The sequence below is a fragment of the Arachis hypogaea genome, chromosome 12 (genome assembly GCF_003086295.3).
Source record: "Arachis hypogaea cultivar Tifrunner chromosome 12, arahy.Tifrunner.gnm2.J5K5, whole genome shotgun sequence".
Classification (NCBI taxonomy): domain Eukaryota; kingdom Viridiplantae; phylum Streptophyta; class Magnoliopsida; order Fabales; family Fabaceae; genus Arachis; species Arachis hypogaea.
In genome coordinates, this window is record NC_092047.1 from 117,431,310 (window position 1) to 117,457,163 (window position 25,854).

Below are 25,854 nucleotides of genomic sequence, written 5' to 3' on the forward strand. Positions count from 1 at the left end.
TAACACATATAAAATTATTAAGTTATATACAAAATATTTTTGAAACACATCCAAAATCATAAATCTTAAATTTAAATATAAACGTTAAAAAAAAATTAATTTTTTATATTTTATTCGATAAAAACGCATATAATATTTCTTATTTTTTTATTAATAGTTAGAGTTTTCATTACTTATATAGTTGAATATTAACATTTTTAAAATTATTAAAAGAGTAAAGTATCATTTTTATCTCCAATATTGGGGGTAAGTCCTAAAGTTGTCCCTAACATTTCAATCGTCCTAACGTTTTAAAATTGACTCATTGTTGTCCTGCAGTTAGAGATCCGTAAACAGAATTGGCGGCGGGACAAAATTGAAACGATTTTGAAATGTTAGGAACTTAAATAGAACGAAAACGTTGGAGACAAAAACGATCCATAGAAATAAATTTTAATTTTATCTTTCAATAATATCAATTTTTTAACTGTACATAATATTCGATTATTTTTTAATCACATCTAAGTAAATTACAGTTAATTACATTACTTTCATTCTAAATAAATTAATTTTTTTTTTTATAATTTTACTCTTAAAGTAATGTAAATTTTTTATAAATAAATAAATTTTACACTTTCATTCTAAATAATGTAATTTTATTTTCATTACTTAATCACATTACTTATAATTTTTTTTTTATAATTTTACACTTTCATTCTAAATAAATTAATTTTGTTATAATTTTACGCTTAAAGTAATGTAATTTTTTTATAAATAAGTAATTTTTACACTTTCATTCTAAATAATGTAATTTTACTTTCATTACTTAATCACATTACTTATATTTTTTTTAATATTTTTACATTTTCATTCTAAATAAATTAATTTTTTTATTATTTTACACTTAAAATAATGTAATTTTTTTTATAAATAAATAAATTTTATACATTCATTCTAAATAATGTAATTTTACTTTCATTACTTAATCACATTACTTATAATTTTTTTTATAATTTTACACTTTCATTCTAATCTAATCACGTTACATTATTTATTTAGAAGGAAAGTGTAAAATTATAAAAAAATAAATTTATTTAGAATGAAAGTAATGTGATTAAGTATAATTTACTTAGATGTGATTGAAAAATAATTGAATACTATGTACAGTAAAAAATTGATATTATTAAAAAATAAAATTAAAATTTATTTCTATGTATCGTTTTTGTCCCCAATGTTTTCGTCCTATTTATGTCCCTACCGTTTCAAAATCGTCTCAATTTTGTCCCGCTGTCAATTCTGTTAACGGATCCCTAAGTTAAGGACTTAAATAGGACGATTGAAACGTTAGGGACAACTTTGAAACTTACCCCAAACGCTGGAGACAAAAATCATACTTTACTCATTATTTAAAATGTATGTTCATAAAAATTATTTTTTTTCAATTATAACACATCTAAAATTATTAAGTTATATACAAAATATTTTTGAAACACATTCAAAATCATAAATTTAAAATTTAAAGTTAAACATTAAAAACAAAATTAATTTTTTTTATATCTTATTCGATAAAAACGTATCTAATATTTTTTTATTATTTGTTGAATTTTTTCATTACTCATTTAAACATTAACTTTTTAAAATTATTAAAATGTATGTTCATAAAAATTATTTTTTTTAATTATAACACATCTAAAATTATTAAAATTTCTTTTTACTAGTTAATAATTTTTAAACTATTCTTTACTTCATTTACGTTTACATTTCAGGACCACTTGGGTCATTTCATGCGTCACTCGAAGACAAACAAAAACTTGAAAAATAATAGTACATGGCATACTGAACTTAGAAAAATACCTGGAGCACTTGAAACGTTTCCTAAAAGTTAAAATATCATATTTCAAACAAGTACAATGGCATACATGAACATCTTCCGATTATTTAATTTGTCCTATCTATATATACTACATACATGCAAGCAACGATGCATACTATAATTTTCATATTAGTAATACAGAAATATTAAAGATCGATACTTTTTTATCAATATTAGTTATATTTTGGTTAATATTATATTTTATATATATATAATTTTCATAACAATTAATATGAAAAAGAAATAACTCAATATAGCATATAATAACAATACCTAATTATGCTTTCGACATCTCATATCTTGTATGACTTAAATATATTACTTATAATAATACCTAACTTTTTTATTTTTATTTTTGAGTTAAGAACAGTTCTTAAATTTGACTTAATATAAAACAATGGAAAAATAAAATATCTACGACGGTTTTATACTTTGTGAGATAAATGATATGAAACTGAATAAACTCATTCTTTGATTATACATAAGATACAAAAGGCAATCTTATATATGCGAGGAAACTATCCAATAGAGAAAGAGATTCAAAACAGACTCAAACAGAAAGAGCAAAGCAGAAATTAACACCCTAACTAAAATATACACAATGGGTGTTACAACCAACACTTATTCCTAAGTTCCCAACTCAAACTCAGGGTATTCCTTGGTAAAACTGAGTTTGGACTTGATGAACTAGTGATGGTTGACCATGAAACTTGAATGAATGGCAGTCCCAGTTGTATTGCATTTCAGCAATTCCAGCAAAGAAATTCATATTGTATTTCAGGGTCTGAATCATGAGAAACCTGCATAGAACAAAAATTGACCAGTTTTATTATCATAAGTATAATGAGATAGTACCGCACAATGCTGATTGGTTAGAAAGTAGAACATTTGTTTTATGAAAGATGAAAATATCAACCAACCAATGGAGCTAGAATTGATACATATTAATCAATTTAATTTTTTCACAACGGCATGGGAACTGAGGTTTTGCAGGTTATGGCTTGTAAACAAATTCTATTGCAATTGCAACTACCCCATCTGAAATGGATGAAGTGTGTGCTGTGCCAAGCACTCACAAAGATGCTTGAAACCACAAAATCCTTGCACTGGTTTTAATAGAATGCTTGCAACATCATATCTATGAATTTCTTGCAACATTAAACTCTGGATTCAAGAATTGGTATGACTTTGCAAATCAAACGGAATAATGTATTTCATAAAGTATGAACGCACCTCCTCCTTAACATATTAATAGACAGAATCCTTGCATGTTGCAGAAATCAACGAAACTAGTCCTCCTAGTCTGCAATCAAGGGGAAAAGATAAATTAAAAATTAAGGGGAAAATTTGGTTTGGCATATTAACAAGGTAAAGAGAATGTTTTTGTGCTAACAATTAGCATTGTAATTGGAGAGCATGCAGTGAGTTTAGGGAAGATGAGAGCAAAAACAATTACATGTGTCGAATTGAATCCGTGGGTCGTTCATCTCTTCCAGCTTACTCCTCAAAGGACATTGTCCCCAGATGTAGAGTTTTGATATGGAGGCAGGCAGGTTTTGTTGTGTGATATTCCCCAGCTTTGGACAGTCTTTAATTGTTAATTTTTGGAGGGAGGTGAGTTGGTGAAGGCCCTTGCAGTCTAGCGTCTCCAGATTTGAAAAGGACGACAAATGTAGATACTCGAGGGAAGCAGGAAGGCAACCCTCTCTCGGGAACAACTTAACTTCATTCCATTGTTGAAGGCTAAGATAGGTAAGGTCTTCACTCTGCAAACCTTTTGATGTTATCCACCTCTCTACTTTCTGGCAATTAGAGATCGCAATTGTTGTCAAGCTCGGCGGGAGACCCTCCTCTCCAAAACAATCCATTTCTGGGCAATCTGAGATATACAGTGTCTTGAGATTTGGAAGGGCTGCCAGTGGAAACAACGTCAGTGAATTACACTTGCTCACAACTACCTCCGTTAGGGACTTGTGTTGCAGTTGCTCTGAGAATGTTAATTTTGAACAATCCCATATTCTAAGAAATTGTAATGAATCGGGCAAACAATCTCCTGAAATTGATATGGCTGACCTACACTGCTGGATTTCCAAACGTTGGAGACACTGCGATTGGACGTGGGGCAGGCACTCCAATATGGACTTCGCCAGCTGGGTTTTTTTAATTAATATCTTGTGCGGTGCTGCATTCCCGAAGAACACAGAATCCTTTACAGTTAATTGGTGAAGCTTGGAAGCCCTCGGAAGTGAACACGCAAGCTCTTCGCATCTATCAATGGTAAGTTCCTCCAGAGCCGGGAGGTGAGCTGGAAGATCTCCACTTAACACCGGACAGTCTTCTATTAAAAGGCTTTTAAGTTTCAGAAATCCATCAAACTCATCAGGAATATGCCACTCCCGCCAGCGTGGCATATCAAAAAATTCCAGAGTTTGAAGAGATCTGAAGGGTGTCCCCTGATGAGATGATTCAGCGTTGTTGTAAAACTCACCACCAATTCTCTCCAACACATCAAGTCCCCGTATCTCCAGATGCTGCAGAGAGGGTAACTGTCCCAGTGAAGGAACCTGACCACAATTCTTACAATCCTTCAAACTCAATTCGGTTAAATTGGAGTAGCAAGGAAGGCCTAACCAATCAGGGAATATTTCACCCCTGAAACCCACAATGGATAACCCTTTCAAGTTTTGGTGAGGTTGTAACTTGTCAAGTATATCTCTTGCAGTTTCAACATCAACAATATCACCTTTTGGAAGCCATTTCAATTCTAAAGCGTTGATGTGCTTCTTGTTACCTATCTTGGCCTCCAAAGCTTCACGGCTGTTGTTCACATTCTCTAACTTGGAGATGCAAAGTGAGCCATGAAGGTTGTCAAGTGCTCCCAATTCTCTTGTCCCGTTCTCCTCGTGCTTTCCCACAATATAACCACTTAAGAAGTTCAGATGCTTTAACTTGCTCATTCCCCTCGGCATCTCTTTTAAAGAATCAGAACCTCTGATATCAAGATGGCGCAGGTTCACAAGATCTTCCATACGGCTAGGAAGCATCTCCAGTTTCTTACAATAACTCAACTTCAACGTTTGGAGATTGTATAATTTACACAATGACTCAGGCAATGTCAAAATAGATGTGTAAGAGAGATCCAAATAATGCAAATGGATCAGTTTATCAATTGAATTCGGCAATGACTCGATAGAAAAACATTTAAATGACAAAACTCTTAAACACCTCCTTTGTAATTGTAAAAGCCAAGAATCACTTTCTAAATTAATTAATTTTTGAGGATGAAGCAAATGTACATTTAGAAATGTTCTCATATGGATTGCTCCCTTATAGGTCTCTCCAAGTCTTAAGATTGAATCATGACGATTTACCATATATGATAAGTGACGAGTTTCACTGCAAATTTTTTTTGGGTCTCCAAATTCTCTGACTCTGAAATAGAACTTTCCAGCAAAATATGTTGCTAAATCATGCACGAGATCATGCATTACGAAGAAGCTAACATTTTTACTAGAGGGTTGGAAAAATGACCTTGCAACTAATTCATCAAAATATGCACGACCAATCTTTTCTAATGTGTAATTTTCTATTGGTTGTACAAAATCTTGAGCCATCCACAGCAAGATTAATTCATCTTTGTCAAATTGATAATCTTGGGGATATAACGAGCAATAAACAAAACACCGCTTTAAATTTGAAGGAAGATAGTGATAACTAACTCTTAATGCAGCAACAATCTTACTCTCATCTTCCGGAAGCTCCCAAATTTCACTGTTCAGTATATTCTCCCAATCCTCTACTTTATCCTTACTACGCAATAAACCCCCAAGTGTCTTCACAGCCAAAGGTAATCGCTTACATTTTTCAACAATTTTTTTACCAATTTGTTCTAAGATTGCATATTGTCTAGAACTAGTAGAAATAGATGAATGTTTCAAAAACAAAGACCAGCAATCTTTGTCGGACAATGTATCTAGTTTATAATGTAGATTTGTAGTTGACACTACAGAATCAACATTTTTATTACGAGTAGTTAAAAGAATTTTACTTCCTTTATTTCCACTCAAAAAAGGTTTCAGAAAATTATCCCACAAATTTTGCTGATTATCCCAAACATCATCTAAAACTACCAAGAATGTCTTTTCTGTTAACTTTTCCTTCAATTCTGTTTGAATTGAATTCAAGTTAACCTTATTACAAGGAGAAGCTATGTCTTCCATTATAGACTTGGTAACATTAACAGGATCAAATTTTGTTGCAACACACGCCCATGCTTTAATGGCAAACTTCTCCTTCACTCTGGCATCATTGTAAACTAACTGAGCCAAAGTAGTCTTTCCAATTCCACCAATACCTTCTATAGAGATCACAGACAATATATCATCACAATTTTCATCTAATAACAATTTTATGATGGCCTCCTTGTCATCATTCCTGCCATATATATCAGAACTTTCAATCAGGGATGATTGAATTCTCCATGACATGTCCTCCAGATCTTTGGCAACCCCTTGTTTCAGATCAAGATCATCTTTCTCTTCAACAATAGACTCTAGTTTGTCAACTATGTCTTGCATGCTAGTCACTACCCCCATCTCATCATCATCACTATCTTCCAAAATTGAATCAACATAGTGAGACCAGGAAGAAGAGTTACCTGGATCTCTCTGAGTGGGAGTGGGAGTGGCAGTGGCAGTGGCAGCTTTAGTGGAGAGTTCATCGAGCAAGTCATCAGCCATATAAAGAGCATCTTGGAGATCAACAAGCCACTTGTTGACTTCTTGGTCTCGGATCTGCTTCTGCTCAGCATCATCAAGCACAGGTCGAGTGGCACGGAGACTCGCTTTCAGTCTTCGAAACAACTTCTGGTCAGCTAACTTCTTTGCTTCTGGGGTTGAGTTGACATCGAGTGAAGACAGCTTGTTCAAAACAGCATCAACAAAGGAAGAGAGATAAGCTCTACCCCCAAGTTTTGCAGCCATGATTGAGACTCAAGTTCAGGATATGATCAGATCACAACAAAGAAAAGAAAGAAAGAAAAGTTTGGATTAATGTATTTTATAACACAATCAACAATTCAGCCCCTCATATAAAATTATATGTGATTCCTTTTTCCTTTTTTAATTTCTGCTTCATTTTATAAGGTTTCACTTTGAGATTGGCAATCTTGAAATAATTATAAGGAATTGTTTATTTCAAAGATTTATCATTTTATTGGTCATGAAAAATAATCATAATATATTAGAACAGTTTAATGTAGATATAATATTAATGATTGACTTATAGAATAAACTAAAAATGTGCTACGTGGCACAGCTATTTTAGTTAGTTAGGAGAAGTACTTCAATTTTTTAAAAAATATTTTTACAGGAGTTCTGTTACATATTAAAAAATAAACTAAAAATATAAATGGTCTAAAAATATTTTATTAATTAAGGATTGTCTACTCTTAGAGATAGAAAATTGATAATACAGATTCTGAGGTGATTTCGTTCACACTTCTTTTTATTTTTTATTTATAAAATAAAACCACCTGCAAATAAAATAATAATTTGATAGATAATAAAACATTGATTATAAAGAGCTCTTGTCTCGTCTACATAAAACTTTAGTAAAAGGAATCATAATGAAATTCCAGCTATGGTTGTTTAGAATTATTTGTGACAGTGGATGTTGAACCAAGGATTTTTTACTAAATGTAAAAGATCCTTAGCCACTAAGAGAAGGTCATTAATTGATAATTTAATATATTTTTTTTTTTACAAAAAATCAGTTCTATTTTAAATTATCATCCGATTATATAATAATGTTGCATCTTTTTGGTAGGGTCGAATACAGAAAGTAGAACAAAATGAGTGCAGAAAGGAAGAATTTCAAGACTTTATGAGAAAGATGATATGAAATTGAGTAACCTCATTCATTGATTACACACTAGATACAAGGGGAACCTTGTATATGTGATGGAACTAGCTATACAGAAAGAGATCCAAAACAGACTCAAACAGGAAGCTTAAAACAGAGACTAACACCCTGACTTACTATATATAATAGAGAATGGGGGTTATAAACAAACTCTTGTTCCTAAATTTCCCCCTTAATACTCAGGGTATTCCTTGAGAAAACTGTTTGGACTAAAACTTTACAAAGACAATTTGACACACTTTCTGTGAGCAATGATGATCAGTTGAGGGAATGTGAGACAAAAACAATTTATTCTTAATGATTTAATCCCTCTCACTAAGAAAAAAGGAAAGAATATGATTTGAGATGTTCAGATCTATTGTGTAAGAATGGATTGTGTGCTATTAACCACTTCCCAATGGCATTCTCACGAATCACAAACCTCCTCAACATTCTTAGCCTTTAACCAATTGCTGCTATAATCAACCTTGACGCATCAGCCTTCTTTTTCCACCTTGGGTTGAGAAACGTTGTCTTCATATTGTGTTTGAAAAAAGGAAAGAGAAAAAAAATTCAGCCCAAAAATTTCAGTATAATAGAGTAATTAGCTTGGAGTATCAGTTAGATTTCCAAAGAGGTTCAAGTAATTCGCAGGACATATTAGAAAAGATACAGGGACAACTGATTCAAGTACCTACTTTTTCACTACCAAAGAGGCTGCATGTTGTGCATTTCAAATACTGTGCATTCTCATGTGTAGCAAAAGCAACAACTTGAATGCAGAAGTTGTCCCTTTGCTCCTTTTGGAAAAGCTCTATGAGGAGGTATTCCATGTATGTAAGGAAAGATATGGGACATTAACAGAAAGCAAGAGTAGACCATACCTCTTCTTTAATCGACTTTGTCACAAAGACTTTGTCGCAAATGGAGAGTTCAGATTTAGATCCAGCCTGCGGTTGGACTTAGAAATCCAAGTTACACTAGTTGAATGAAAGGACAGTTAGATCAAACCCAAGAGCATTATAACAACAGTAAACAATTCAATTATTCTGTGTTGAGTAATGTATTAAAAATTTTCTCAAAATGAGAATAATTTTCGAAGAGCACTTACCATAACTACCATCATATGATTGATTTTATTGTGAACTGTATTTAGGCTTTTCCAATAGGCCAACCCAAAGAAGAGACATGACACGAAAATTTTGGCAATATTTAAGTGAAAATATCTTGGTGACAATCTTGCTTGGTTGAGCCAAATTGAAGAGATTAGCTAAAGCATCGGCCAGTTTATATTCATATTTGATTCATTCTCTGTCCGGAAAACAAATAAATTACAGAACTTTTTATGGTTGTCATCATAAAAGTTAGGAGTTGAATCATAGAAGGTTGCGAAGATATGAATTAGGACATTACTCGGTATTTTGCTATCACTAACGTGTAGCATGATGGAAAGTTCAGCTATGTAAGAACTTTGATTGCTAGGAGGCAAAATGTAAAGTATTTTGAAGAACACTGATGGAATAAAAGATCTTGGCTCCTGAATAATATAACCATGGTGAAAAAAATGAAGATAATAAATAGACCAATGTATTAGAAAACTTGGGTAACTGCTACTGTAATGCAACTGAATGAAATTTATAATTGAATGCATAGAATGATGTTAGTACCTAAACAGAAAACAAATTCGTGAAGTATCAACCCATCAGCCAATAATTGGTGGAGCATTTACCATTACCTAACTAATCTTCCATAAAAAAAGAAAACCGCAAGAATGTTGGGCAGACAAATTTTGATTGAAGATAACAAAGTGAGATTAGCAACACATAATAGATTTCGATCTGGTCAAATGAGGGAGATTTAATGCAAGAGTATGCGGAAAAACATAGAATCTTGTCAAATATTTAAAATTGGAGCACCTTCAAAATCTATAAAGAATTGAAATTTGATTACATAAGTAACGTAAGCCATTATTTTTCAATTTACATTTGCCATAACTTTCAGATTGAATTTGTGGGTCTTTCATCTCTTCAAGAACCTTGGTTTAATCAATATGGACTAAAGATGAAAAAACCAGAGAAGCAACATCCAACATATACCAGAATTCTATGAGATAAACAGAGTCCAGAGATTAGGAAAACAAAAAGTAAATTTTATGAACTCAAATCTGACAAAAATAGAAAGCTGAAATTCAATGGCATAACTAAAGTATGTTTTGTTTTCGTAATTCGAAAACTGGTATGAGTTTGCAAATCAAAGAGAATAATGTATTTCATAAAGTACTAACGCACCTCCTCCATAACATATTAATAGACAGAATCCCTGAAGAAATGGTGGAAAATCAGAATGAACGAAACTGATCCTCCTAGTCTGCAATCAACCATAGAAATTGTGAGTGAAACGGTAGCTAAGGTATAGATAAATGGCTCAGATCAAAGAATGAAAAAATTAAGGGGGGAAAAATTGGTTTGGCATATTAACAAGGGAATGAGAAAGTTTGGTGCAAAGAATTAGCATTGTAATTGGAGGGCGTGCAGTGAGTTTAGGTAAGATGAGAGCAAAAACAATTACCTGTGTCCTAAGTTTCAAACTGAATCCGTGGATCATTCATCTCTTCCAGCTTACGCCTCAAAGGACATTCTCCCTCAAATCTGAGTTTTAGTATGGAGGCAGGCAGGTTTTCTTGTGTGATATTCTCCAGCTTTGGACAGTCTTCAATTGCTAATGTTTGAAGGGAAGTGAGATGTTGAAGTCCCTTGCAGTCTAGCGTCTCCAGATTTGCAAAGTCATACAGTTGTAGAGACTGAAGGGAAGCAGGAAGGCAGCCCTCTCTTGGGAACGACTTAACTTCATTCCACTCTATAAGGAAAAGATGGATAAGGCCTTCAGTCTGCAAACCGTTTGATGTTATCCACCTCTCTAGTTTCTTGCAATCGTAGATCCTAAGAGTTGTCAAGCTTGACGGCAGGCAGTCCTCTCCAAAAGGTTCCATTTCTTGGCATTTCTCTACACACAGCTCTTCTAGGTGGGGCGCAGCCAGCCTTAGCGCTGGCATGGATACTAAACCGGGGCACTCTGAGATTTGTAAGACACGGAGACTTGGAAGGGCCCCCAATGCAAATGACGTCAGTGAATCACACTTGTACACAAGTATCTCCATTAGCGACTTGTGTTGCAGTTGCTCTGAGAATGTTAATTTTGGACACATAGCGATTTGCAGATATTGTAACGAATCATGCAAATAATCTCCTGAAATTGGTATTGCCGACCAACAATTCACGATTCTCAAAGTTTGGAGATATGGCGATTGGATGTGGGGCAGGCACTCCAATACGGACTTGGCTAGCTGCGTCTCTAAAATTACTACCTTGTGCGGTTCCGCCTTCTCCATAGAAGTCGCCGTACCCGTTACAAGTAATTGGCAAAGCTTGGGAGCTCTCGGCAGTGAACAGGCGAGCTCTTCGCATCCACCAATGACAAGTTCCTCCAGAGCTGGAAGGTGAGCTGGCAGATCTCCGGTTAACACCGGACAGTCTACTATCAAAAGCCTTTCAAGCTTAGGAAAACAATCAAACTCATCAGGAACATGCCACTCTCGCCACCGGTGCATTTCACCAAGCACCAGTCTTCGAAGAGCTTTGAAGGGTGTCTCCTGCTGAATTGATTTATCGTTCTTGTAAAACTCGCAACCAATTCTCTCCAGCCCATCAAGTTCACAAATATACAGTTCCTGCAGAGAGGGTAACTGTCCCAGTGAAGGGAGCTCACAACAGTTTTTACAACGAACCACAATCAGTTTTGTAATATTGGAGCAGCAAGAAAGGCCTAGGCCTAACCAATCGGGGAATATTTCACCCCTATAACCATCAATTAACAACTCTTTCAAGTTCCGGTGAGGTTGTAACTTGTCAAGTATATCTCTTTCACTTTCAACATCAACATTATCACCATCGCCATGTGGAAGCCATTTCAGTTTTAAAATGTTGATGTGCTTCTTGTTGCCCATCTTTGCCTCCGAAGCTTCTCCGCTATTGTTGACATTCTCCAAGTTGGAAATGCAGAATGAGCCATGAAGATTGTCAAGTGTTCCTAATTCTTTTATCCCATTCTCCTCATGCTTTCCGACAATGTAGTCTCCTAATAAATTCAAGTGTTTTAACTTACTCATTCTCTTTGGCATCTCTTTCAAACACGAAGCTCCTTCAATATCAAGGTGGCGCAAGTTCACAAGATCTTGCATGTTGCTAGGAAGCTTCTCTAATTTATAACATCTCCTCAACTTCAAGGTTTGGAGATTGTATAATTTACACAATGACTCAGGCAATCTCACAACAGGTGTAAAAGTGAGATCTAAATAACGCAAATGGATTAATTCTCCTATGGAATCAGGTAATGATAGAATATTAAAGCCTTTAAATGATAAAACTCTTAGGCATCTCAATTGCAGCAGCAACAGCAAATCACTTTCACCACAAATTGAATGCAAATGACACTGTAGAAATGTTCTCATATGCATTGCTCCATTATAAGCCTCTCCAATTATTCTTGAGACTAGATCGCCAAGATTTTCAGTATATGACAAATGACGAGTTATGCTGAAAATCTTTTGTGGGTTTCCAATTTCTTTGACTTTGAAATGGAATTTCCCAGCGAAAGATGTTGCTAGATCATGCATGAGATCATGCATTACGAATAAGTTAATATCAGTACTAGACGGTTGAAAAAATGATCTTGCAACTAATTCATCAAAATATGCACAACCAATATTTTCTAATGTGTTGTTTCCCATTGGTTGTAAAAGATCTTCAGCCATCCATAGCAACATTAATTCATCTTTGCCAAATTGATGATCCTCAGGATATAATGAGCAATAAACAAAGCACCGCTTTAAATGTGAAGGGAGGTAGTGATAACTAACTCTTAATGCAGGAACAATCTTACTATCATCTTCTGAAAGTTCCCAAATTTCACTATCTAATATATTCTCCCAATCTCCTTCATTATACTTATTGCGCAATAAACCCCCCAGTGTCTTCACAGCCAAAGGTAAGCCCTTACATTTTTTAACAATTTTTCTACCAATTTGTTCTAGAGTTGTATATTGTGTAGAATTAGTAGAAAGAGATGAATGTTTCAAAAACATTGACCAGCAATCATTGGGAGACAATGTGTGTAGTGAGTAATGTCGATTAGTAGTTGACACTACAGAATCAACATTTTTATTACGAGAAGTTAAAAGAATTTTACTTCCTTTATTCCCACACAAAAAAGACTTTAAAAAATTGTCCCACAAATTTTGCTGATTGTCCCAAACATCATCCAAGACAATTAAGAATGTCTTGTCGGTTAACTTTTCCTTCAATTCAGTTTGAAGTGAATTCAAGTTAACCTTATTACAAGGAGAAGAGGTTATGTCCTCTATTATAGCCTTTGTAACATTAACAGGATCAAATTTTGTAGCAACACACACCCATGCTTTAATGGCAAACTTCTCCTTCATTCTGGCATCATTGTAAACCCACTGAGCCAAAGTAGTTTTTCCGATTCCACCAATGCCTTCTATAGAGATCACAGACAGTTTATCATTGCAAGTATTATCTAACAACCACTCAACTATGGCCTCCTTGTCACTGTCCCTGCCATAAATATCAGAAGATTCAACCAGAGATGACTGAATTCTCCATGATATGTCCTCTAGATCTTCAGCAATCTCTTGTTTCAGACCAAGAACATCTTTCTCCTCAACGATAGACTCTAGTTTATCAACTATGTCTTGCATGTTATCTACTACTTCCATCTCATCATCATCACTATATTCAACCATTGAATTAACAGCAGAGTGACACTGGGAAGAAAAGTTACCTGGATCCCTTTGGGTGGGGGTGGCAGTGGCAGCTTTAGTGGAGAGTTCATCCAGAAGATCATCAGCCAAATAGAGAGCATCTTGGAGATCAACAAGCCATTTCTTCACTTCTTGGTCTCTGATCTGCTTCTGCTCAGCATCATCAAGCACAGGTCGAGTGGCACGGAGACTCTTCCGCAGCTTTTGAAGCAACTTCTGGTCAGCTAACTTCCTTGCATCTGGGGTTGAGTTGACATCAAGTGAAGAGAGCTTGTTCAAAACAGCATCAGCAAAGGAAGATAGATAAGCTCTACCCTGAAGTTTTGCAGCCATGGTTGATGCTCAAGTTTAGGAGATGATGAGATCACAAGAAAGACAAGAAAGAAAGATTGGAAAGTTATGAGAAAAGTTGTTGTAGCAAGATTGCTATAAGGTAGCTGATCTTCTCAAGGCTCAAGCACAAGGGATTTCAAGTGTCTGCAGTTTGCAGTGTATTAACAAGGTTCTTTGCTGGGTATTATATATTTGTGCAATGCTGAAAGATGAATAATAATTAATTGATTGATAACGTTCTTTTGTTTTCTCCATGATGTTTTCACATGTCCTTTCATTTGTTTAACACTTCGTTAAGGTGTGTTCTTCGTATTTCAAGGTAAATTAAAACAACTTCTGAATAAATAATATATTTAAGAGAAGTGTTAGGAGATTTTGTCAATCAAAGACGTTCATGTGAAAAGAGATCTTTCACACGATTCTTGTCTTTACTCTCTTGGATGTATTCTATGAAAATAAATTTGCACTGCACGTTGTAACATGAGATGAAGAAAATATAAACAATTGGTTGGTGTAACGTTAAGATTTTTGCTAATCACATGATTACAGAAGTAATAAATCTGAGTAATCTGTATGTATCTCTATTGGATGAAGCATCTTGTGTCTGATGATAGATTACATAAACAAAGTGTAGAACTTCTAACTTTTTATTTTCTTTTATTCTGAACAAATATTTTTAATCTATCAGGTAAAGGTTGAAGAGTTAGATATTCTTTTTCATATACACATTACGTAAATAGCATGTTAAAATAAGAATAGTTTGAAAAATGAATCATACTCCTTTTGTTGAAAATTTTAATGTCAAGTGCAATGCCAAAATGCAATAGTGTGTTAATACTTAATAGGCACATGCTTCCTTCTTCATCACGTGACACCATGACAGAATATACTATTGTTTCTTTTATTCCTCAGTCCTCACAAAACGGAAGATGTTCCCTTCACATGTTCAACTATTTGTTCAATGCTTCTTGACATTGATGCTCTCATGTACATATAAAAATTATACTGCACGCATATCACTGCTCTTTTAATTTGTTGGTAGATTAGAGGAAATATTTTGGTAAAATGTATAAACAACTGGTTGGTATAACGTTACAACATTACTTGCAGATTTTTTATGCACTAAAGACAGAGTGAGAAGAGGAGGTCAATGAAAGAAGCAGCTTACAAGATTTCCATGTTGAAGGCTTTGTCTGAGAATAATGTTAAAGAAACAATCAAAGTTGGAGGAGGAGGAGGATGCTTGTTTTGTTGGTAGCTACATGAAGCGATGGCTATTACTGTTGACACTCACAACTCACACTGAAACTATTGAAGTAAGGAAAGGGTTAAAGCATATAATAATGCTATTTACTCACAAATTTCTACACACTTAGTTTACAATTATTCATTAGATATTTAGATTATTAGACTATTAGACTAGGTGTGTCAAATTGATGAAGATGATTGTGAGAGAAGAAAGGGAAGCAAATACTGAATTTCCTTAATTGCAAATTCAATATGGAATCAAACTGTTACATTCTATCAAGGGTTGCTATTTGTAGCAGATAACAATTAACAGAAGCTAAGATGAGAATATAAACAGAAAACAGAAAAATATATTACAAAACAGAAAAAACAGAATCTAAAACAGAAAGCTGAATTTACTTTTCAATCTAAAACTAATCTCATCCTAATTTCGTTACTAGGTTTATCATCCACTATGTAAGGCCTTAACAATCAATATATCTTGACTTTGATTTAAGAAAAAAAAAAAGAAATTTCTTTGATATTAGGCATATAACCACATTTTGGGTTCAATCATTGTAGGAATCTACTAATCACTCTTCTCTTCATTTATATTGTCCCGAGTTCCCTATATATATGAGTGGCAGGTTTGTAGCTTTCTAGGGAACATTTAGCTCATGCTGGAATTTATCTTCTTATAATCGAAACATAAGAAAAATCAGTTGAAATCACAAAATTTACATTAAGAATACTGTAATAAGCATTGAGACTAAATATCAGTTAGATTATCAAAATCCAAGTACAAGTTCTTAGCAAGACAAATTGAAAAAAGATGCAATTTCAATGTATGAGAAGGTATGCCTTGTATGTAAGAAATGAAATATAGAAAATTACCAACATTTCACTTGCTTATTACAAATAATAGGTAACATTGTATCTGACTCTTTTTTTTTTTTTTAAATTATAATGATGATATCCTAAACAAGAACAAAACAATGGCAGATGTCAAATAGAAAAAAGAACAACAACAATTATCATAATTAGCAAACACTAAACAACAATCAACAAACTTAGTTCATGAGGCGGAATAATTTGAACCACAGAAATAACCTTTCTGATCCTAGTTATCATAAAAATTTTACTTCCCTTAACCCCGTATTAAAATAAAAAGGCTTAAGAAGTCCATTATAATTATCATAATTTTCATTCCAGCATCATCCACCACAACTAAGAATTTTCTAGCTAAAGAAAATTGCCTTCACAGGTTCAATAGACAATTTCACATGACTTGCTTCAGAATACTTTTGTTATAATTTGTTCCACACCAAGCTGAAGATATGTTTCCTTCACATATCATATAGTATTTGTTTAATGCATCTTCTCCATAATGCTTCAACATAAATAATTACTGGAATTTCTAAACTCTGGCGTTATCAATAATACACTTTAATTAAGCAATGGGTTCATTAATTTTTTAAATATATATTTATTTGATCCAAATTTATTTATCAGTCTAAACATTCTGATTTCAACTGTAAAAGTTTGGGCAGTGGTTTGTAAGCTTCTCTTTCAATTGGCCTCTTTCACTATGAATTCTAAAAATTAGCATATGAATTGCAGCATAAAAAACTAAGAAGATGATAAATGCCTAAAAAATTAACTCAGAAAACAAACTTTGCATTTGTAGTAGTTTTTCAAAAGGTTACCCTAAATAACTTTTGGTGCTATTAATTTGCTGCCAAGTGCAAAGAGGAACTAACTTTTGCAAGTAATGGAGGAAAGAAAACATTTAAATAGCAAGGAGACCACATATGAATAAAAACTTGGTCAGAAATTATTAACATGAAATTTCAGTTGCTTCTTTATTTCAGATCAGTTTATTACAACTCGACCCTTAACGGGGAGAGAAACAGTCATGCACTGAACGTCAAATAATCATTCTGTCAAGGTCCAAAATGAGCTATGACTGGAGCTAAGGGAAATTGTCCCCTGGCAAGTCTAACAGATTCGAATATGAGATAAATAAGGTTACAAATATTTTTTTTTGTATAAATTTACAAGTTCTAGAATGAATAATTACATATTTTTAACAAAAGATAAAAATAAATAAATATGGATGGCTTTTGTCTATGACATATAGAGCAGATAACGTCTAAGTACTCAACAAGAAATAGGTACCTATTGCAGATCATTACTCTTGAACAGAAAGACTCAAATATTCAAGTATTTATTCCTGAAAAATATTTTTAGAAAAAAACGGAGTAAGTTTTGTAACTCATTAATTAGACAGTACATCTATAATTCACATAAGACCATATAAACATTATCCTAAAAATAATTTTATTTAGAACATAATAATTTATATGAATAAGTGAATCAATAAGGGAGTTTCATACAAAAATCAAATCAAAAGTCCACACTTAGACGGCTCCACCTCTATGGGTAGCCCTTTCCTCTTGTGTGTTCTAAGAGAATAATGGATCTAACGCCTAACCTATACGTTAGGCTGGCTCCACCTCTATGGGTAGCCCTTTCCTCTTGTGTGTTCTAAGAGAATAATGGATCTAACGCCTAACCTATAGGTTAGGCTAGCAACACCTCTGCTAGCAGGTTCTGAGTTAGATGCATCTAAATTAACATCATTACGGTTTTCTAATACGAGCCTCCCAAATATTTAATCTTTCAAATATATAAAGTATCGAATCAAATCAAATCAGACGATACTTTATCATTAGAAATCTTTTCCAATCATACTTTTTCACTCATACGAAATTTCAAACATATTTCACAATTTCAAAGTAAGGGAGTACCAACAAATACTTCAATGCTTCAAAAGTATATATTCGAGTAAAATTAAATATTCTAAAATAAAATAAAAGTTTCATAAAAATAATTATTCAACTATAATAAATCAATTATTCTAATCAATTCAGAGTTCTTCAATAATAATTTTATAAATATAATTAAAACTCATAATAGCATAAAGTAAAAGATTAGCGGTTATAAATATAAAGTCTAATCACAAATTAGTCCTAAAAGACCCAAGACCAACACCGGAATGCCATCAATATAGAGATTAGAAGTTAGAATCCAAGTGAGGGTTGAAGGTGGTAGTTTCAACCTGGGAGAATGGTCCCAAATAAGACAGGAAGCAAGGTCGAACAAAATACATCGACCCAAAACAAGCAGCAGCAACATCACACGACAATGACAACAGAGGTGCAGCAACCACCACCCTTCTCGGCAGCTGCAGCGATCAGATTAAGGGATGACAAGGCTAGGGCTTCTGGCGGCGACACCGACAACAGAGCGCAAGCAACGACGTGCTCCGACGACACAGCGGCACCTCCCTTCTTCACCACCGAGCTCAAACCCTCCCTCTCTGTCTCTCATTGTCTCCTCTTCTCAGCTACGGTGGCTCAATGGTTTCCCCTACACCGTCGCCATCTTCCTCTCCTTTTTCTTTCTTTCTTTCCTCTTCTTCCCATGTTCTTTCCTCATTCCTCCCTATCTTCTCGTTCCATTCTTTCTTTGGCTACGAGTGACGGGGACTGAAGGTTGAGAGAGTGTGTTTGTGTACTGTTTCCTTATTGCACCCATTCCACCCAGCTATATGCTTTCTTCATTGCCTCTTGTTCCCATCTTCGCTTGTCTTTAAATTCATTTTCAGTTCTACACTTCACCTGTAAATTCTTGAACAACACCTTCATATCTATTACTTTGTTTCTCAAGAACCGGTTCTCCCAATTGGTCTCAATTTTTCCTTCTATCCATTCAACCATCATTTTATTTGCTAAGACCACCTTCAAGTCCTCCTCCTTCACACTCACCTCTTCGAGCAAGAACTGTATAGCCATTTTGTAATAACTTATAAAAAAAATTGTGGGCCACTCTTCCTTTTCCTTTTCCCTAACCCTAATCACAAAAAAAAAACACTCTCTCTCAACCCTCAGTCCTCACTAGCCGTCACCCTCCCCAAACCCCCTTCTTCACTCACAACACACACACAAATCACATGAATAAAGAAGAAAAGAATGGAGGGAGAGCTGCGCTGCGAGGGAGAAGAGAGGACCGCCGCTGCGTGTCCTGCCACTGCCCTCCCCACTGAGCCGCCGAACCCGCCACACCTTGCTGCCAGTTGCCGCCGTCATCAACAACAATGGAGGAGAGAGAAAGAGGCGAACGCGAGGAGAGAGAGCGAAGCCTTTGTGTTGTTGTCGTGTTGGAGGGCTGGCTGTCGGGGGAGCTACTGCGACGAGCTCACCGCCGCCGTCTGGGTCGCTGCCGGAGGAAGAGAGCTTGCACAAGGGGATACTGGAGTGGCTCGCCGCTGCCGGAAGCGCCACTGCACCTCTGGCCGCCGGGAAGTCACATTGAGGTCGCCGTTCTTCTGCCGCCGCCGCTGCCGGGGTTTCTGGTCAATGGGTATGGCGCTGTTGTTGCCGGAACCACCACCGGTGTTGCCGCTAGTTGTTTCCCTAAAGTCCGAGTCGTTGTGGTTGCTGAGAAAGTGATTTGGAGCTGAGGTTGTAGCTGCTGCAGTTTCGGGTTGAGAGGAAAGGTTCCGTCGACGCGTTTGGATTATAGTTTCAACAATGGAGAACTATGGCCAGCTCTATCTTGTCGCTACTCCGGTTCAAATTCTACGCTCATTCTTTCCATTCCACTTCAATCCTTCTTACCTTGAATTTGGCACTCTGGGTTTGGTATCTTCGGTCCCTTGGGACTACGTTGTGAGTAGGCTTTATATTTATAATTGTTTGATTGTGCATCTATATATATATATATATATATATTATGATCTTTGAATTATAGTTATATTTATTTTGAACGATTTTGAATTGATTAAAATAATTGATTTATTAGAATTAAATAATTCATTTTTATGAAGTTTATACTTTTGGAACTATACATGAGACTATATATATTTTTTTAAAGTTTTGCATTATTCCAAAATGTTTGATTTTACTTGAATATCCGTTTTTGAAGCATTGAAGTATTTGTTGGTACTCACTTATTTTAAAAATTGTGAAATATATTTGAAATCTCATTGAAAAAGTATGATTGAAAAAGATTTCTGATGAGAGAGTATTATCTGATTTGATTTGATTTGATACCCTATATATTTGAAAGATAAAATATTTGTTGTATTTGAAATTATATGTTTGGAATTGGTTTGGGAGCCTCGTATTAGAAAACCGTAGTTAACGGCGGTTATGACGTTAACTTAGATGCATCTAACTCAGACTCCAGCTAGCAGGGGTGTTGCTAGCCTAACGTGTAGGCCACACGTTAGATCTATTATTCTGTTAGGACACACAAGAGGAAAGGGCTACCCATAGAGGTGGAGCCGCCCAGGTGTGGACTTTTGATTTGATTTTTGTATGAGAACTCCCTTATTGATTCACTTATTATTATTAACTATTACTTTCTAATTAAAATTACTTTGATGATAATGTTTGTATAGTCTCATGTTGATTATAGATGTATTGTCTGGTCACTGAGTTGCAAAACTCACCCCATTTTCCTAAAGATATTTTTCAGGAACAAATATTTGACTGTGTGAGACTTTCTATTCAAGAGTAATGGTCTGCAATGCGTACCTATTCTTTGTTGAATTCCTAAAAGTATATGCTCCATATGTCACAGGCAGAACCAACCATTCTTAGTTATTTTAATTTTTTTTGTTAAAAATATATAATTATTTATTTTAGAACTTGTAAAATATTTATACTTGCTTATTGAACTTATATTTGACTATGTTAGACTTGCTATAGGATTATTTTTCCTGAGCGCCGGTCATGACTCATTTTGGGTCGTGACACATTTGTAGCCCTATAATATGTTCTTCCATCAACTTTATCTCCCATAAGACACAACTTCCCCGTCCTTATTGTCAAGTGCCCCCTGCAATATAATGCCTTGAATATATTATAACAAGTGCTTGTTCTTATAGACTCTCTTTTTTCACTATGTATATACTATTATTATTGCTAGGGAATCTCAATACCCTCTATTGACACTAGGCATTCTAGAAGGAGCTGCAATGTAAAAAAAGTAGAACAAAATATGTATAGAAACAGAGAGTTTCAAGACTTTCTGAGAGAGATGATATGAAACTGAATAACCTCATTCATTGATTATAAATAAGATACAAAGGAGGAACCTTGTATATGTGGGGAAACTAGCCTATAAAGAAACAAATCCAAAACAGACTCAAATAGGAAACTTAAAACAGAAACTAACACCCTGACTTACTATAATATACAGAATGGGGGTTACATACAAATTATTATCCTAACTTTCCCCCCTCAAACTCAGAGTATTCTTTTGGAAAACTGTGTTGGTCCAAAACATATTACAAAGACAAGTTGACACATTTTTTGTGAGCAAATATGCCATTTGATGATCAGTTGAGGGAATGTGAGACAAAAACAATGTATTCTTACAATTTATTCTTGTATGCCATTAACCACTTCCCAGTGGCATTCTCAGGAATCGCAATCCTCCTCATCATTCTCAGCCATTAACCACTTGCAGCTATTTAGCTCAATGCAAGAGCTCCTCATTTCTCTTACTTTCATAGTGAAAGTTCTTCCATTTGCTTATGGTAAGCATTCAGCTATAAACAACCTTGACACCTCAGCCTTCTTTTTCCACCTTGGATTCAGAAAAATTGTCTTCATATTGTGTTGAGAAACCTGTATAGGACAAAAATTGACAAGTTTTTCCATAAGAAGCATAATGAGACACTGCATTTGTAAAAATAAAAAATGTCACTATAGGTTGTCATGTAAGTGCCCAAAATGACAGGAATAAAAAAAAAATTTGAAATTTGATGACTTAAGTAAAGTAAGCCGTTTTCTTTCTAATTACCTGTGTTATAACTTTATGATTGAATTTGTTGATCCTTCATCCCTTCCACTTTGCACCTCAAAGGAGATTCTTCACCCTGCAAACCATTGGATGTTATCCACCTCTCTAGTTTCTCGCATTTACTGATCCGAAGAGTTGTCAAGCTCGGTGGGAGGCACTCCTCTCCAAAAGAATCTATTTCTTCGCAAGCATCAATTTCCAGTATCTCTAGGTGTGGCGCAGAAAAGCCTAGCCCCGGCACGGATGCTAAACGGGGGCATTCTGAGATTGAGAGTTTCTTGAGATTTGGAAGGGACCCCAATGGAAACAACGTCAGTGAATCACACTGGGACACATGTATCTCCGTTAGGGACTTGTGTTGCAATGGCTTAGAGAATGTTAATTTTGAACAATCTGATATCCTCAGATCTTGTAATGAATCCGGCAAATAGTCTCCTGAAATTGATATGGCTGATGAACACTTCTGGATTTTCAAACTTTGGAGACACAGCGATTCGATGTGGAGCAGGCACTCCAATACGGACTTCGCCTGCTGAGTTTCTTCAATTACTACCTCGTGCGGTTTCACATCCTCCAAGCACTCAGAACTACTTACAAGTAATTCTTGAAGCTTGGGAGCTCTCGGCAGCGAACATGCAAGCTCTTCGCACTTCCAAATGGTAAGTTGCTCCATTTCCGGAAGGTGAGCTGGCAGATCTCCACTTAACACCGGACATTCTGCTATGTCAAGTTTTTTAAGTTTCGGAAATCCGTCAAAGTCATCAGGAGTATGCCACTCTCGCCAGCGAGGCATTCCACAAAATATCAGAGTTTGAAGAGATCTGAAGGGTGTGCCCTGATGAGATGATTCAGCGTTGTTGTAAAACTCACCACCAATTCTCTCCAACCCATCGAAATCAAAAATTCTGAGATGCTCCAGAGAGGGTAACTGTCCTAGTGAAGGAAGCTGACGGCAATTCTTACAACGATACATACTCAAGTTGGTTAAATTGGAGTAGCAAGAAAGGCCTAACCAATCAGGGAATATTTCACCCCTATAATCATCAATTGATAACTCTTTCAAGTTTCGGTGAGGTTGTAACTCCCCAAGTATGTTTCTCTCTTTTTGAAAATCAACATCATCATCTTCCTCGTCATCGTCCTCTGGAATCCATTTCAATTCTAAAATGTTGATGTGCTTCTTGTTACCCATCTTTGCCTCCAAAGCTTCACGGCTGTTGTTGACATTCTTTAAGTTGGAAATACATAGTGAGCCATGAAGATTGTCAAGTGATCCCAATTCTCTTATTCCATTCTCCTCCTGCTTGCCGAGAATATAACCACTCAAGAAGTTCAGATGTTTTAACTTGCTCATTCCCTTTGGCATCTCTATCAACGAAGAAGTTCCTTCAATATCAAGATGGCGCAGGTTCACTAGATCTTGCATACGGCAAGGAAGAATCTTCAGCCTCTCACAATAAGTCAACTTCAACGTTTGGAGATTGTATAATTTACACAATGACTCGGGCAATGTCAAAATAAGGGTGTAAGAGAGATCCAAATAATGCAAATGGATCAGTTTATCTATTGAATCAGGCAATGACTCAATACAAAAACATTTAAATGACAACGCTCTTAAACACCTCAATTCTAATAATTGTAAGTGCAAAGAATCACTTGTTATATCAATTAATTCATAAAGATGAAGCAAATGAACAACTAGAAATGTTCTCATATGAGTTTCTCCCTTGTAGGGCTCTCCAAGTCGTATGACTGGATCGTTAGGATTTGCCGTATATGACAAATGACGAGTTTTGTCGTGAATCTTTTGTAGATCTCCAAATTCTCTGACTCTGAAATAAAACTTTCCAGCAAAAAATGTTGCTAAATCATGCATGAGATCATGCATTACAAATAAACCAACATCAATACTAGGTTGAAAAAATGACCTTGCAACTAACTCATCAAAATATGTACAACCAATATTTTCTAACGTGTAGTTTTCGTTTGGTAGTACGAGATCTTCAGCCATCCACAGCAAGATTAATTCATTTTTGTCAAATTGATAATCCTCAGGAAATAATGAGCAGTAAATAAAGCACCGCTTTAGATGTGAAGGAAGATAGTGATAGCTTACTCTTAATGCAGGAACAATCTTACTCTTATCTTCTGGGAGTTCCCAAATTTCACTTTCAAGTATATTCTCCCAGTCCCCTACATTATACTTGTGGCGCAATAAACCTCCGAGTGTCTTCACAGCCAAAGGTAACCCCTTACACTTTTCAACAATTTTTCTACCAATTGGTTCTAGAGTTGCATATTGTTTAGAATTAATAGAAAGAGATGAATGCCTAAAAAACACCGACCAACAGTCTTGATCAGACAATAAACGCAGTTGGTAATGTTGATTAGTAGCTGTGAAAACAGAAGCAACCTTTTCACTACGGGTTGTTAAGAGAATTTTACTTCCATTATTCTCGTACCAAAAAGGTTTTAGAATATCCTCCCATATATCCTCTCGATCATCCCAGACGTCATCTAAAACAACTAAGAATCTCTTCCCTGCCAACTTATCCTTCAAATCAGTCTGAAGTGATTCAAAGTCATCGGTGTCACAAGAACAAGAAGTTATTTTCTTTAGTATAATCCGTGTAAGGTTAACAGGATCAAAGTTTTCAGCAACACACACCCACACTTTAAGGTCAAAATTTTTCGCCACTTTGGCATCATTGTAAACCAATTGAGCCAAAGTAGTTTTTCCTATTCCACCCAGACCCACAATAGGGATCACAGTGACAGGTGATTCAGCATGACAAGTATCATTTAGCAACAATTTGATTATCTTTTCCTTGTCATTGTCCCGACCAAATATGTCGGAACTTACAACGAGAGATGTGGATGGAGTTCTCCATGATGACATGTCCACCTTGGCACTCTCCTTCAGATGAAGTAAATTTTTGCGTGCTACAACATACTCTAGTCTTTGAACTACTTTTTCCTTGCCACTACTATAATTAATATATGAATCAACCGGATGAGACCAGGAATAAGAGTTACCTGGATCCCTTTGGGTGGCAATGGCAGCTTCAGTGGAGAGTTCATCGACCAAGTCATCAGCCTTATAGAGAGCATCTTGGAGATCATCAAGCCAACTCTTCACTTTCTCGTTAGTGAACTGCTTCTGCTCAGCATCATCAAGAACAGGTCCAACATCAGACAGACTTTTCTCCAATCTTCCAAGCAAGTTGTTCCTTTCGGTGAATGAGTCGTCGTCATCAAGTACTAAATACAGCTTCTTTAAAACAACATCTACAAAGGAAGAGAGATAAGCTCCACCACCTTCAAGTTTTGCAGCCATGATTGAATCTCAAGTGCAGCAGATGATGAGAAAAGAAATAAAGAAGGAAGGAAAGAATGAAAGGTGACGAGGAAAGTTGTTGTAGCTAGAATGCTATAACGTTATATTCAGATCTCAAAGGGTTCTCTCGAGCACAATGGGATCTCAAGTGTTTGCGGTTCGCAATGCACTAGCAATGTTCTTTGCTAAGGATTATATACTGTTATAGTGCTGACAATATGCATAATTAATAATTAATTATTAATTACATGAGAAGCATAAATTAGGTGATACCAATAATGCACAATTGTGTTATAATAGAAGCAATAAAATAATTAAATAAACGATTCAGGCATCCAGGCAAGGAGTTTTTTAAGGGAAAAAATTTGTGCAGTGTAGATAAAATATTAATGTTGACCAATGACCATGGGCAATTTGTTAGAACGATCATGAGATCAAGTAATACTGTAATAGTAGCAAGAGTGTTATTAAACATATTTGAGCAGTGCT

General features: G+C 35.2%; 4 protein-coding genes across 7 annotated transcripts; 1 reads left to right on the top strand and 3 right to left on the bottom strand.

Moving 5' to 3' along the window:
• Nucleotides 1–2,301: 2,301 nt before the first annotated feature.
• On the bottom strand, nt 2,302–7,030 carry LOC112730694 (putative disease resistance RPP13-like protein 1). Of its 2 annotated transcripts, XM_072209956.1 has the most exons (4): nt 3,309–7,030; nt 3,086–3,155; nt 2,886–2,990; nt 2,302–2,652 (listed from the first exon to the last, which is right to left on the bottom strand). In XM_072209956.1, the coding sequence occupies exons 1-2, from the start codon at nt 6,832–6,834 to the stop codon at nt 3,151–3,153; spliced, it is 3,531 nt and encodes a 1,176-aa protein (XP_072066057.1). In that variant the 5' UTR covers nt 6,835–7,030; the 3' UTR covers nt 2,302–2,652; nt 2,886–2,990; nt 3,086–3,150. The 2 variants fall into 2 exon arrangements, with proteins under 2 accessions (XP_072066057.1, XP_025636542.1); XM_025780757.3 differs by lacking the exon at nt 2,886–2,990.
• A 701-nt stretch (nt 7,031–7,731) lies between these two features.
• Nucleotides 7,732–14,212, bottom strand: LOC112728682 (putative disease resistance RPP13-like protein 1). Of its 3 annotated transcripts, XR_011868966.1 has the most exons (6): nt 10,322–14,212; nt 10,042–10,120; nt 9,167–9,290; nt 8,865–9,064; nt 8,638–8,733; nt 7,732–8,287 (listed from the first exon to the last, which is right to left on the bottom strand). XR_011868966.1 is itself a non-coding variant. In XM_072209957.1 (2 exons), exon 1 carries the CDS (start codon nt 13,923–13,925, stop codon nt 10,329–10,331), a length of 3,597 nt encoding a protein of 1,198 aa, XP_072066058.1. In that variant the 5' UTR covers nt 13,926–14,212; the 3' UTR covers nt 9,885–10,120; nt 10,322–10,328. The 3 variants fall into 3 exon arrangements, 1 of the variants encoding a protein (XP_072066058.1); XR_011868967.1 differs by lacking the exons at nt 8,865–9,064; nt 9,167–9,290; XM_072209957.1 differs by lacking the exons at nt 7,732–8,287; nt 8,638–8,733; nt 8,865–9,064; nt 9,167–9,290 and having other exon boundaries at nt 9,885–10,120.
• Nucleotides 14,213–18,090: 3,878 nt separating this feature from the next.
• On the top strand, nt 18,091–21,105 carry LOC112728684 (uncharacterized). The gene is made up of 2 exons (XM_029290941.2): nt 18,091–19,885; nt 20,686–21,105. Exon 1 carries the CDS (start codon nt 19,187–19,189, stop codon nt 19,664–19,666), a length of 480 nt encoding a protein of 159 aa, XP_029146774.1. The 5' UTR covers nt 18,091–19,186; the 3' UTR covers nt 19,667–19,885; nt 20,686–21,105.
• A 161-nt stretch (nt 21,106–21,266) lies between these two features.
• Nucleotides 21,267–25,533, bottom strand: LOC112728683 (putative disease resistance RPP13-like protein 1). The gene is made up of 2 exons (XM_025778926.3): nt 22,029–25,533; nt 21,267–21,853 (listed from the first exon to the last, which is right to left on the bottom strand). Exon 1 carries the CDS (start codon nt 25,363–25,365, stop codon nt 22,042–22,044), a length of 3,324 nt encoding a protein of 1,107 aa, XP_025634711.1. The 5' UTR covers nt 25,366–25,533; the 3' UTR covers nt 21,267–21,853; nt 22,029–22,041.
• Nucleotides 25,534–25,854: the final 321 nt, after the last annotated feature.